Genomic DNA, 13,207 nt, shown 5'->3' on the forward strand with positions numbered 1-13,207 from the left:
ACTTCCAAGAGTTATTGTCTATTTTATTCTGAACAAGTTCAAGTCTGTTGAGTCAATTCTAACCATCTAGAGCAGTATATATATCATAAAAATTGTTTTTCCGGGTTAATCGACCAGGTACCCGAGAATTCAAACAAATGGGAAGCATTTTCGGGCGTCACAAACAACTAGAGGAATATTAGTATATTATGAATTAAAGTTCCATTTTTCATCCAAGTAAACATAATTCACTCGCATTTTCATATTGTGGATATCCATATAGAGAAAATGCTTTGCTAATTTCCCTACCTAAGACCAATTAGAAAATCAAAAAGAGGAGTTCCCATACCCTAATCTAAATTCAAAGCCATATTTAAGAGAAGAGAAAGGTTTCATAATTACATTCAAAGTAATTGATCCCAATTTCTTTTTATGTTAAGGAATGATTCCTAACTAATGTACTTTTGCTTCAAAACTTGGACCCATAGGAAATCACAATTTTGGTGGAGACCCTAAACTAACATACCCAACATAAAAGTTTTGATCTCTTTTGCTTTCTGGATCCCAATACCACCCAGCTTTTTGGGCTTAGTGATTTTATTCCAGCCAACGAGATGCACACTAGAGTTTGAATTACCTTTCCACAAAAAATCTAAGCCATCCTATCTAGGGGTGTCCACGGGTTGAGTTGGAATGGGTTTGGCCTAACTCCTTACCCACCCCATTCAAACATCAATTGGTTGGGTTCGTCATCCAGCCTGCAATTTCTTTGTCAAAACTGACCCGAACCATTCATTTAGGGGTCGGGTTGGATTTGCGGGTTTCGTTTCAAATGTTTTTTTTTTCAATTTAAAAAACTGTAACACAATTTAATACAATTATATACTCATTTCTAACATTCAAATTGGATAAAACACATCATATGATGTCTAATAAAATTCATCAGCACAACATAACACTTGATAATAGTATAAAATTCCACAAGACATATTATTTTTATAAAATACGTAAGCTGGAAACAAAAGAAAACAAGAAACAACATTTAGTCTTAGAATAAGGTAAACTCATTAGTCTAGTAGTGTTATTGGTGGAGAATATTATGGTTAGTAGTGAGATATTAATTTTTTTTATTTAAAATAATAATTAGATGAGTATTTATTTGTTCTTTGAATTATTAAAGCTTGAGTTTCACAATTACATTCAAACTAACTGATCTCAATTTCTTTTTCATGCTAAGGAACGTTTCCTAACCGATGTACTAATGTCACATCAATGAGTTTGGTCAACGGGTTTGTGAGTTGTGAAACTCAAACCAAATACCCAAAGCACAACTATACAGGTTGTTGCAGGCTGGGTTAGGTATACCCGTAAATGAACGGGTTCAAGTAACTTATGAATTGGTTTAGTTTGGGTTAGCGGGTTCATGAGTTGACCCGCACCCATGAATACCCTTAATAGTATCAATAAAATCACAGGTTAGCCAAAGTAGAGAGCCACTTGCATATAATAATTTGGGATGGAGTTCAGGACCAACCTAACCAGAGTCAAACGACTAGTCTTGTTTAAAATTTATGTTGCCGAGATGCTAACCTCTAACTGATTTTCTCCTCCAGGAACTCAAATTCCTTGGGTTGAAGACGACCATGCAACGTAGGGAAGCCCAAATATTTCTCTAGAGTAATAGTTCACTTGATACCTCTATTGGAGATATTTAAATCCATTTTACTCCTCTTAATATGCTAGCGGAGAAGAACACCTTTGATTCAACATCATTCATTTTAAGGCCAGAAAACATGACAAAACCATACAAGATATTATAAGTGATCTATGCTTAGGAGTTAGAAATCTTAAAAAAAGAAAAAACATCATCATCAAAAAATAAATGCGATAGAGGGGGTCCATCACAAAATAACCTTACAGATTTTCAATGCCCTTCATCGACTGTCCCGGTCATTGTCTGCGACAAGTATTTCATACAAATAACAAAAATATAAGGTGAAATAGGTCCCCGAACCATTTAAGTTTTAGTGTTTATTTTCTTATTTATTTATTTTGTTTGGATTCAAGTCTGGTTGAATCAAATGGATATTTTCTTCATTATTTTTATTATTTTGTTTAAATAAACTCATTTTCTTTTCTTAAAAAAAAAAATTATTCATATGAAACAACTTTTCAACTTATGGGTTTCTTTTAGAAACGGTAACAAATTAGCTGTTCTAAAAATTCTTTTTTATGTGAATTGATTATTAATATATTATTATTTTTTTAAAAAAATATTTAATTAGTTATGTCATTTTCTTTATTTTTTTATAATATCAATTACATCCGTTTGATTGTTATAAAATTCACGGTTAAAATAAATTATTTAAATTATGTTGAACTAGATTAATTAGATGAGTATTTATTTGTTCTTCGAATTATTAGAGCTTGAGTTTCACAATTTGTTCGTTTTAATAACTCGGACACAAGTTATATCGCTTACTTGTTCTATCACTTGTCTTCTTCCTATAAAGAATCACACTCAACCAACAAGCAATGTTTTATCCGCTCTAACGCGATCAACAAATAACTTTTTTTATTCGCACTAATGTGATCAAGAAACAATATTTTCTGCCATAACACAATCAAACCCTTTTTCTTTAAAATCAACTAACACACAAGATTTTTCTACCCAAAAATTACGTAATTTTGAATTCTCCATCGCATCGGGAGATGAAGCAAAAATAAAATTTTGTAAGCACATTAATGAAAAAAATCTTTTTCCCTTTGCTTGTAAATACTCTTTATTTCTTATCTGATGATTACGAAAAATCAATATAATAAGGTTAAGAATTTTCTTTTGCAAAATTAACTAAAGAAACCGTTTTCTTAAACGAATGACGTATGGTGTTAATATCTTCTCTATGCATAATTGACTCATGAACCTGAATTTGATTGTGAAGACCATCTTTTTGTTCTTTAAGAGTTGTATCAACGTTTTCTCTTTTCAAATAAACTTTGGTGACGACTTCATTGATTTCGTGCACGTGTGAAATATTTTTTGTGCCACAACAGAAATAAATATAAGAGAAGAGTATTTATTTTTTTACTTGAAATTGATTTCTAAACAACTATTCATTGAACTCAAGCTCCTTTTTCAATTGGCTTTAGAACCATATCATGTGTCTAAATCGATAGTTGATCAAGAGGTCGAACTTGCTTCAGTGATTTAGGTTTTGCTAGCAATTTATACATTTAACTATATATAAATACTAAAGGACAATATATTTAAATTTAAATTTAGTGTCTGAGAAAATAAACAAAGAATACATAGAGAGACTTTATGATCCTAAAACTCTCATAAATTCTCAATAAATTAAAATGAAAAGTCCTATCAATATATATGAACGACCATTCCAAAATTCGTTTATCTTTTCACTTCGGCTATCTTTAGTTGGTTGTACATGGAGTTGACTCCGCAAAAAAAAGTATTTAGTAAATGGAGAAAATTAATTATTGATATAAATAATTATCTATGCACAGTTAATATCAACTTATTTCATTATCAAGAAGCTATAGATGACTCTCCTGAAGATAAAATCTCCTCAACAAACTCATGAGGTTCAGTTCTATGTTGTGACTCAACCAACGATTCAGATGTCCACCGGGGGAACTTGCGGTTCTGGAACGAAGTAGATAGGAACATTCCAAAGAAGGTGTGGAAATCCATCAAACAGCTAGGCATTGAAGGTGAAGAAGACGATGAAGTCTTTGAGGCAATTGTCAGGGACCTAGAAAACAGAGATAGATCAACTACTAACGGTGCGGTGGAGCGTCAAAACGTGATCCCATGAATATTACAACATACAATGTTAGAGGGTGTGGGAACTCAATCAAGAAGGGGAGAATTCGCCTGTTACTGACTAGAGGAAAGGCGGACATGTCTTTTCTCCAAGAAACAAAAGTGGAAGTGATGACTGAAGATATTGTAAAAGCTTTATGGGGTCCCTTATCAGAGGTTGAGTGGTCTGCTAAAGGGTCAGAAGGGAGATCAGGGGGCATTCTTATCATGTGGCGGAAAGACATCTTGACTCCAGTGAGTTCTTTCGTGGGTCAGGGTTATCTTGGTATCAATGCAATCTATAGAGGTAAAAACTGCTTCTTTATCAATGTTTACTCTCCATGTGCTTTGGCTGATAAAAGAAAACTATGGAATGAGCTATTGACGCTGAAAAACAGAAGTAGTAAGGGTGAGTGGCTCGTGGGGGGGGGGGGAGATTTCAATGCTGTCAAATCAGTGGTGGAAAGGAGAGGCAGATTTGAATTGAGCAGGAGGGGAGAGATGGAAGATTTCAACTCATTCATTAACCTTATGGAGCTTGAGGATGTCCCTGCCTTAGGTTGTATCCACACCTGGATAAATTCTTGCGGTTCTGCTAGCAGTCTCGCCTTGACAGATTCTTGATCTCCGAAGGCTTAATTCAAGATTGGAAGATTGTTGCTCAATGTTCTGGAAGCAGAGACATCTCTGACCATAGGCCGGTTTGGATAAAGACAAGCAATTTAGACTGGGGACCTAAGCCTTTTAAAGTCTTTAATGCCTGGTTCCAACATAAAGACTTTTTACGTTTCATTAAATCAGCCTGGGACTCCTTTCAAATTCGCGGAAAGAAATACTTTGTAATCAGAGAGAAATTTCGTATGCTGAAGGAAAAATTAATCTGGTGGAACAAGCATGTCTTTGGTTGGGTAGATCTTAAAATTGAGGAAGGTGTTGAGCTTCTTAATGACTTAGAAACAGAGTTAGTTAGCTGCGGAGTCATTTCAAATCCGGATGAACTTGAGAAGCGGAGGGTGGCTGCTGAAGGTATCTGGCAAAATTTACACCTTAAGGAAAGCATGATGAAGCAAAATTCTAGACAAAAGTAGATTCAGGAAGGCGATCTCAATACAAAGTTTTTCCATGCCTCTCTCAAGGCAAGGAATCGCAAGAACTCGTTGACCTCTTTAAAAACTGGTAGTGGTGTTGTAGAGGATGTAAGTCAGATTAAAGAGGTTATTAGGGAGCATTTCTGCAACAGATATAGCTCTTTTGGGGGTGCCAGACCCAACCTACATAATTTGGTTTTCAACAAGTTATCAGCGGAGGATGTTCACGGCCTAGAGGAGCAGTTTTCAAGAGAAGAAATTAAAGAAGCTATTTTTGAGTGTGAAGGTAATAAAAGCCCAGGGCCTGATGGATTCAATCTTTTGTTTATTAAGAGCTGCTGGAGCATTGTTGGTGAAGATTTCGTGGCTTTCATTCAAGAATTTCATCGTCTCGCCAAACTGCCAAAAGCCATGACTTCGTCCTTCATTGCGCTTATACCCAAGGTGGACAATCCTCAAAAGATTGATGAATACCGACCAATTTGCCTCATTGGTTGCTTCTACAAGATCTTATCCGTAATCCTGGCTGCGAGGTTGAGAAGAGTGATGGGGAAAATTATTTCTTGCAACCAAACGGCTTTTATACCGGGTCGCCAAATTATGGATGGTATCCTTGTGACTAACGAAATTCTTGACTGTGCTAAAAGAGATAGGAAGGACTGCTTTTTGTTTAAGGTGGATTTCTCGCAAGCTTTCGACTGCATTGATTGGAAATACTTATGTAGTATGCTTCAAATTGTTGGGTTCGGATCAAGATGGATTCGGTGGATGGAGGCCGGTGTTTTTTCTAGCAGCATGTCCATTCTAGTAAATGGTAGTCCTACAAAGGACTTCGTTGTGTCAAGAGGACTGCGTCAGGGAGACCCGCTATCACCATTTCTCTTCGCGTTAGCAGCGGAAGGTTTGGCAGCAATTATGCGACAGGCGGTGGGCTCAGGTTTGTTCAAAGAATTTTCTTTGGGTAATAATGTCAACTTCAGTCTGTTGCAATTCGCAGACGATACTATAATCGTAGGTGAAGCAACTTGGGCTAACTTGTGGACTCTCAAGTCTATACTGCGCGGGTTTCAAATGGTATCCGGTCTGAGAATTAATATGGCAAAGAGCAAGGTCTATGGCATCGGCGTAGAAGATCTCTTCTTGGAGGCAGCTTCACAATTCTTTAGCTGTAAGGTAGACAAGATACCATTCAAATTTTTGGGAATTGTGGTTGGAGGTAACCATAGAAGGCTGGATTTCTGGAAACCGGTGGTTAAAGGCGTGAGGAATAAACTGTCAGCTTGGAAGGGGAGATTTCTTTCGATGGGTGGAAGGATAACTTTGATCAACTTTGTTCTGGCTAATATTCCTGTCTACTATTTATCATTTTTCAGAGTCCCGGTTAAAATCATTCATGAGCTTATTAGCATTCAAAGAAATTTCCTATGGAACGGTTTGGCGGAAAAAGGGGGAATTTCGTGGATAAATTGGAACGAAGTATGCAAGGCAAAAATAGATGGTGGTTTGGGAATCAAGGACATTGATCTTTTCAACGTTGCCTTGTTGGGTAAGTGGATTTGGCGATGTTTAACGGAGGAACACTCAATTTGGCATAAGTTATTGCAACAACGGTACGGCTCGTTGACTAGTAGATTGGTCTTTGATAAAGGGAGTAGGAAATCGAAGAAAGAATCTTTGTGGTGGAGAGACCTCTTAAAACTAAATTATGACAATGGCGTTTCGGAAGGTGCAGGCATTCTAAACTTGTTACACTGGAAACTTGGCTACGGTGATCGAATTCCATTTTGGCTAGGCAGGTGGTTAGGCCAAGAGCCTCTATTTGCTGTTTTCCCTCACATCTTTGATGTAGTGGAGAACAAAAGCGCAGCAGTGAAGGATCTCGGAAAGTGGACCGACACGGGGTGGTGCTGGGACATTCTTTCAGCGCTGAAACTGAATCATGGGATAGAACAATCTGAAATCGATAGCTTGGATTCCCTTCTAGCGGGCATAAGTGTGAACCCGGTCTCGAAAGACAAACTCTGCTGGCCCTGGAACAGTGATGGTTCTTTTTCTGTTAAATCCTGTTACGCGAAACTCTTGCAGGGGAAGGTCACATCTCCCATTGATTCTACTTGCAGAAGCTGCCTTAATGCTGTTTGGGACTCGCTTACTCCGCATAAGGTTAAACTGTTTGGGTGGAGGCTGTTGCGTAACAAACTGGCGACACGTGATCAATTGAATCGGAGAGGCATTTTGGAGGGTGAAGATAACTGCAGGTGTCCCTTATGCAATTCTGTAGCTGAAAGCGTTGAACATTTGTTTTTGCGCTGCTGCTGGTCTGTCCGCATATGGGAAGGAATCTGGTGTTGGCTAGGAATTCAACCACTGTGGAATAGCGCTAGCCTAAACTGTAGGTCTCATTTTCTTTCTACTTACCATGTATTAAACAATAAGGTTGGTAAGGGTAGGGAAGCTACGGTATGGTTGGCTACGTGTTGGTGTCTATGGAATGCTAGAAATGGTATAATCTTTAACAACGATATCCTGGATATTGATGAAATTTTGATCAAAATCAAGATGATTTCTTGGTGGTGGTTGCAAATAGGTTCTAACCGCCTTAACTGTAACTTCTATGAATGGTTTAAAAACCCCTTGAATTTCTTGTAATTGTTGGTTGATTTTTCTTAATGTAGGTTTTGGGGGCTATTGCCTTTTCTCTTGTATTTGGGTTTGAGTTTCCGTTGAACTCTTATTGAATACAATTGTTGCTTATAAAAAAAAAATCAACCATTGATATATTCATTTTACTTTCTAAAATAATATTTTTCACTTCGAAGAAAACTTGTGTATTATAATTTATAAGGTCAAATTCATTATACTTTTTGATATTTGCATAACAACTAATATAAAAATTGAACTCCAATCAAAAGCAAAAAAATAACAAGCCACTTAACAACCAAAGTTATTTTTCTTGACACAAACACCCTCCAAAAGGCTTAAAACATTCAAGAATATTACAATAAATTCCCAAAGATAAAGGATTTCACAACCACACCACCCTAATATTAATGAAGCATTAAATCCTAGAAGTTTTTTAAATCATAATTAGACCCTAGAATCTAAAGCAAGAATTGTACTAATATTAATAGGGTTCATGTATTCAGCAGCTCCAGTCATAAACTTATCAACTATTAGTCTATTAGCTCTCTCTGATGGATGAAAAGGGTCCCAAAATGCATACACATCCCTATTAGGGCACAAGTTAGAAGCTGGAGTACATAGTCCCATTCCATTGTATGGTCCTTGACCACAACATGCTACTTTTGATGTCACAAATCCTGCATTTAAAAAATTCAAAATTATAAAAATATTTTATATTTTATTCTAGTAATCTAATAGGCGGCGCGTCAACCAGCGACCGCTCAGATATCAACTGAGTTGCCTTAAATAAATAAATGAAGGTTGAAGTGTATACCATATCTTTGTGGATCAGAAATGAAATCCAAATGCATAGCGAAAGCGTTGGCATAAATGAAGACATGATTAGGGCCGCCGATTTCGGAGTTGAGTTGATTAATCAATTGAACAAGTTGAGGATTGAACAAATTAGTAGCGGTTTGAAGATCTGCACCACACTCTCCATTTCTACTATGCATAGCAAGTTCTGCTGGTACACAACCTAATGGTCCTGTCCCTGTCACCAAAACCCTTCTTGCTCCCAATTCATACAGATTCTGTGTGCATTTAATTCAATGTTATAACACAATTGGTATGAATTGTTTGTTAGAGTCTGAAAAGTGATAATGATGGATTGTACGTATTGAAAATACAGAAGGATGTGTAAGAGCATTAATTATGAGTTTTTACTATATGGTTATGTATTTGGTGATGGAATTTATGTGGATATTAATATTTATTACTAAATTTTCAACTACCAATTGAATCTTAATGTAACATGCTTGCCAAACATTAATTATCTCATCTCTATAAAAAAAATATTTTAATTCCTTATTAACCCTAGTAGAAAAATGAATATTTCTTACATAAAGTAAACTATCACGCCCGTTTTGAGGATATATAAGGTGGACTACAACATAGTGTCAAAAATTTGTCACGCTTAAGACATTTTTTAAATAAGATTTTATAATAAATTTGTCACGGCTAAACTATCGTTTAAGAATTCAACTGGTACACTAGTAAATTATCAAGCCGTTTTAGGGTTGTGTAAGGCGATTTACAGTACCGTGTCCAAAATTTGTCACGGTTAAAATATTACTAAATAGGGTTTCATAATAAATTTGTCACGGCCAAACTATCATTTATGAATTCAACTGGTGCACTATATAATAATAGATCTTCGAAAAAACATATATGATCAACAATAATAGAGGTAGAAGGATATGAATGTACCATAAGAATTTTGCGATACTCAGAAATGAGGAAGACGACATAATCGGGAAGAGCATATTGACGAGATCTTGCCGATAATGGAACCAAATAATAGTTGTTCACAAAATCATTCCCTCCTAAGGTTATTAGTACCAAAGCTTGGTTCACTAATTTTTGTGCACCATCTTCTCCAATTAGTGCACTAACCCTTTGTTGATACTGTCTAAAGTATGCTAATTGTTCGGTAATTCGGATAATGTTAATCTGCAAAATTAAATTTCAATAATTAGATAGTAATAACAGATAATAGTTCAATGTGTCACAATAGTTGTTTCTTTTACTATACATATAAATTAGGGTATGTTTATTTTTTGTTAAAGTAATTACTTTTTAGCAACGGCTACAACGTGTTACAAATTTACAATAATTACAATAGCAACAGTTATAATGTGTTACAATAACTACATTTAGCAACAGTTTTCATGTTACTAGAAAGAGCCCAAAAAAAATTATGATACTTACAAACTGAACTCCAGTGTCATTGAGAATTCCTATTCCAGCCGAAGCAAAGTTAGCACCAATAAGTAATCTCTCACCATCAAGCTCTGGACTCAAATATGGCAATGTTGGTTCTGACCCTATTTTCTCACCTATCACATTCATAATATATATAATATATAGTCACTTTAATTAGATAAAAGTTAGTAAAACCATATGAATAACTTTAAATTATTATTATTATCATAAATATTTTTACAAAAATAAGTACTAGCATGAACTCAACTGATAAGATCAGGCATGTTGAGGCCATTGGAGAAACGACCGGAGGCGCGATGAGTTTCAGAATCGATTCCATAAGGATATGAATCGGCACGAGCAGTAGTTGCAAGGAAGTTGTTATTTCCATTGTCAACAAGTGAATCACCAAAAACAAAAAATGCTCTTGCTGCTTCAAGTTGTTCAACACCAATGCTTAGGATGATGAACACACAAAGAAAGATTGAAAGAATAATATTATTCATTTGTTTGTTTTTTTCCATTGGAAAAAAATTAATGTCTAAAGAAATTAACCCCAACTATAGGTAGTGGTGAAATGTGCATTTGAATGAGGAAGTTAAGTCACTTATATATAGTGCTCAATTATTGTGATTTTTTTTTTTAGAAATATCTACCACTCTTTAACACTAAAGATATCTACCACTCCTTTATAACAGTAATTAATTTTTTTGTTGAAAAATTTATTGGACACACAATATGCATTTTTTTCTTGCAATTGAGTTTTCTTCAAAATCAAGTTAGGGATTTTACACCTAGATCGGATGGTCTAGATTTAGCTTTATTTTTTAAGTTGGAATTTGTATTAAAAAATATGTTAAATGTGTATGACAAAGAGTACAATTCATTTTCTGTATACATGTTGACTATTACTCATAAGTAGGCAAAATTAAGTGATACTAATGTGATAGAGACCATAGTATTTAAATACAAATTATATAATGTAAACCTTTTTTCCAATAATAATAGAAAGAAAATTGGCTCTTTTCCAATAATAATAGAAAGAAAATTGGCTCACATTAGGTTTAGTGGTGATTGAAGCTGGACTTGATGCAAGAACCGACTTTTAAATCAGATTAGGCGGTCAAATGAACCGAATACTGGTGGTTAAAAAATTGGCTCAACACCAAACACCGTGTGTTAATTATTTAATGTTAAATACTTAAATTCCTCTCGTTTATTCGAGAGCATTTTTTTAATACGTGGATTTGGAAGATTGTTAGGAATGATATTTTCTTCTATCATTTATTTATCATTTTCTTTTGCTTTATTCTAATTTCCAAATCATTCTTCCTCCACGGATAATTTGTCTCTTCCCCGCATTCGGGGTAGTTGAGAACCTTTTAAAGTGATTTTTTTCTTGAGAGTTTCTATTTGATAGATTTTCCTCTTCAGAGGATTTATTCAAGAGAAATGTCCATCATTGATTTTACGATGTGTCTTATATGCGGTGTTCTCATCGAGTCGACTTCTCACTTGTTTGTCACTTGTGACTTAGTGTTGGAGAAGTTTTTCACTAATAAGCATTGATACATAGTGTAAGACTAAGCACCTTTGTGAGAGACACGTCACTTATTCACCCTAAAACCTTAAGGTGATAGGTGAGTGGGTTATCCCACTTATAAATATTCAAGTCACCACATTCCTATCTAATGTGGGACTATTTTCCCACTTACTCACACTTGCATTATTATTCTAACACTCCCCCTCAAGTGTGAGTCCACAATGCTCCCCCATTTACACTTGTACCGTTGTTACCTCTTCTTGGATAACGAGACACCTCTTCTTGATCATTTCGATACAAGTTAGTCGGTCCCTTTCTCGAACCAAAGGCTTTGATACTATTTGTTGGAGGAGTTTTTCACTAGGGAGCATTAATACATAACGTAGAATTAGACACCTTTGTGAGAGACACACTACTTAATCATCCAAAACTTTTTAGCACTCATGATAAAGGATTTTCAGCTGGTTAGACTGAAAAATAGTTCTTCCTAGAGACCTTAGGTGAAAGGGCAAAGTCCAAGGAGATTTATTTTTATGATTCGGTATACCGTGACCTCACTACAACACGCTGGGGCTTTAAAAGTGCTTTTTATGGGCTTTAAAAGCGCTGTGAAAGCCAGCGCTGGCGTAGGTAACAAAAGCGCTTCAGAAAGCGCTCTGGTAGGCCCCCCTATAAGAGCGCTTTTCTGGAAAAAGCGCTCTGGTAGGCCCCCCCTATAAGAGCGCTTTTCTGGAAAAAGCGCTCTGGTAGGCACCCCTATAAGAGCGCTTTCCTGGAAAAAGCGCTCTGGTAGCCCCCCTATAAGAGCGCTTTTCCAAAAGCGCTTTCGTATGTTGCGTTTTTTTTATTTTTTATGCTTTTTTATTAATCTTTGGCAGCGCTTTTACTAAGAAGCGCTTTTGTAGGTGGATCTTTAAGAGCGCTTTTTAAAAGCGTTGTCGTTGCTAAATGAGGTATTTTAATGTGCAGCCTGTAATTTAATCCTGCCAGTCGACCTGTAATATTTTCGACCTGTAATATGTTTTCAACCTGTAATATTTTCGACCTGTAATATATTTTTGACGATATAATTTCAGCCATCAGTAAGACAATATATATACTAATATAATACCATTATAATATCCAAAATTATATATATACATCATTACAACATCAATAATATTATAGTTGAAATCGACACAAATCCTACATGAAAAATTGCTTAATATAAAAGTGACACAAATCCTCTTTGATTTCTTCCAACTTAAGTCTCGGGTACCCAGCAGCACGGAATTCGTCAAGGTACTACAAAACAAAAACATAATATGAATGATATATTTAGTTAAATGTAATAAATTATATGAAATTATCTTAAGTTATAAATTCATACCGTGAGCGGAATCTCTAATTGATTCGCCTGAAGGATTTCTTTCATAAACCTCAAAACAAAGTATCCGCAATCTGAACTGTTTCGCTGTTGCGGACACTACATAGAAAAAAATAAGATTTTATAGTTGTCTTGTTTTATCAAGTAGCATAAATATTTTAAGCAAAATTGTGAAAAATAATGTACCTGCACTTTGATCCAAGTAATGTTGTTTGATTTAGTCCGGGATACCTGTGCGTCCCGTTGACTTCGGAACACTTGTATTGATCTAATTAACAAATATATAAAAGCGTATGTTTAGATCAATCCCACAAATAAGTAAATATATAAATATACACGAATATTTAGAACGATCCCACTTACAAATCAATGATTTCCTTCATAGCCGGATAATTGGTCCAGTCACCATTTACCGAATTCAGATAATACACGACTTCTCTTATAGGGTTGATAGCAAGCAACAACCAGTGTGCTCTATAAATTAAAACAATAGGTTATATGAAAATTTTGCTATACACAAAAGA

At 35.3% G+C, this 13,207-nt stretch overlaps 1 protein-coding gene across 1 annotated transcript; it reads right to left on the reverse strand.

Moving 5' to 3' along the window:
* Nucleotides 1-7,818: 7,818 nt before the first annotated feature.
* Nucleotides 7,819-10,343, reverse strand: LOC131606346 (GDSL esterase/lipase At5g33370-like). Its single transcript, XM_058878595.1, has 5 exons — nucleotides 10,043-10,343; nucleotides 9,781-9,908; nucleotides 9,280-9,522; nucleotides 8,345-8,603; nucleotides 7,819-8,207 (listed from the first exon to the last, which is right to left on the reverse strand). The coding sequence occupies exons 1-5, from the start codon at nucleotides 10,296-10,298 to the stop codon at nucleotides 7,975-7,977; spliced, it is 1,119 nt and encodes a 372-aa protein (XP_058734578.1). The 5' UTR covers nucleotides 10,299-10,343; the 3' UTR covers nucleotides 7,819-7,974.
* Nucleotides 10,344-13,207: the final 2,864 nt, after the last annotated feature.

Source organism: Vicia villosa, linkage group LG5 (genome assembly GCF_029867415.1).
Source record: "Vicia villosa cultivar HV-30 ecotype Madison, WI linkage group LG5, Vvil1.0, whole genome shotgun sequence".
Classification (NCBI taxonomy): domain Eukaryota; kingdom Viridiplantae; phylum Streptophyta; class Magnoliopsida; order Fabales; family Fabaceae; genus Vicia; species Vicia villosa.

Bases quoted from the DNA above. Each gene is read 5' to 3' on its own strand.
- LOC131606346 (XM_058878595.1), bottom strand. From the start codon at position 10,298: ATGGAAAAAAACAAACAAATGAATAATATTATTCTTTCAATCTTTCTT. The intron at 9,909-10,042 runs GTTGAGTTCATG...TGAATGTGATAG, and splicing joins CAACATGCCTGATCTTATCA to GTGAGAAAATAGGGTCAGAA. The intron at 9,523-9,780 runs GTAAGTATCATA...TTAATTTTGCAG, and splicing joins ATGACACTGGAGTTCAGTTT to ATTAACATTATCCGAATTAC.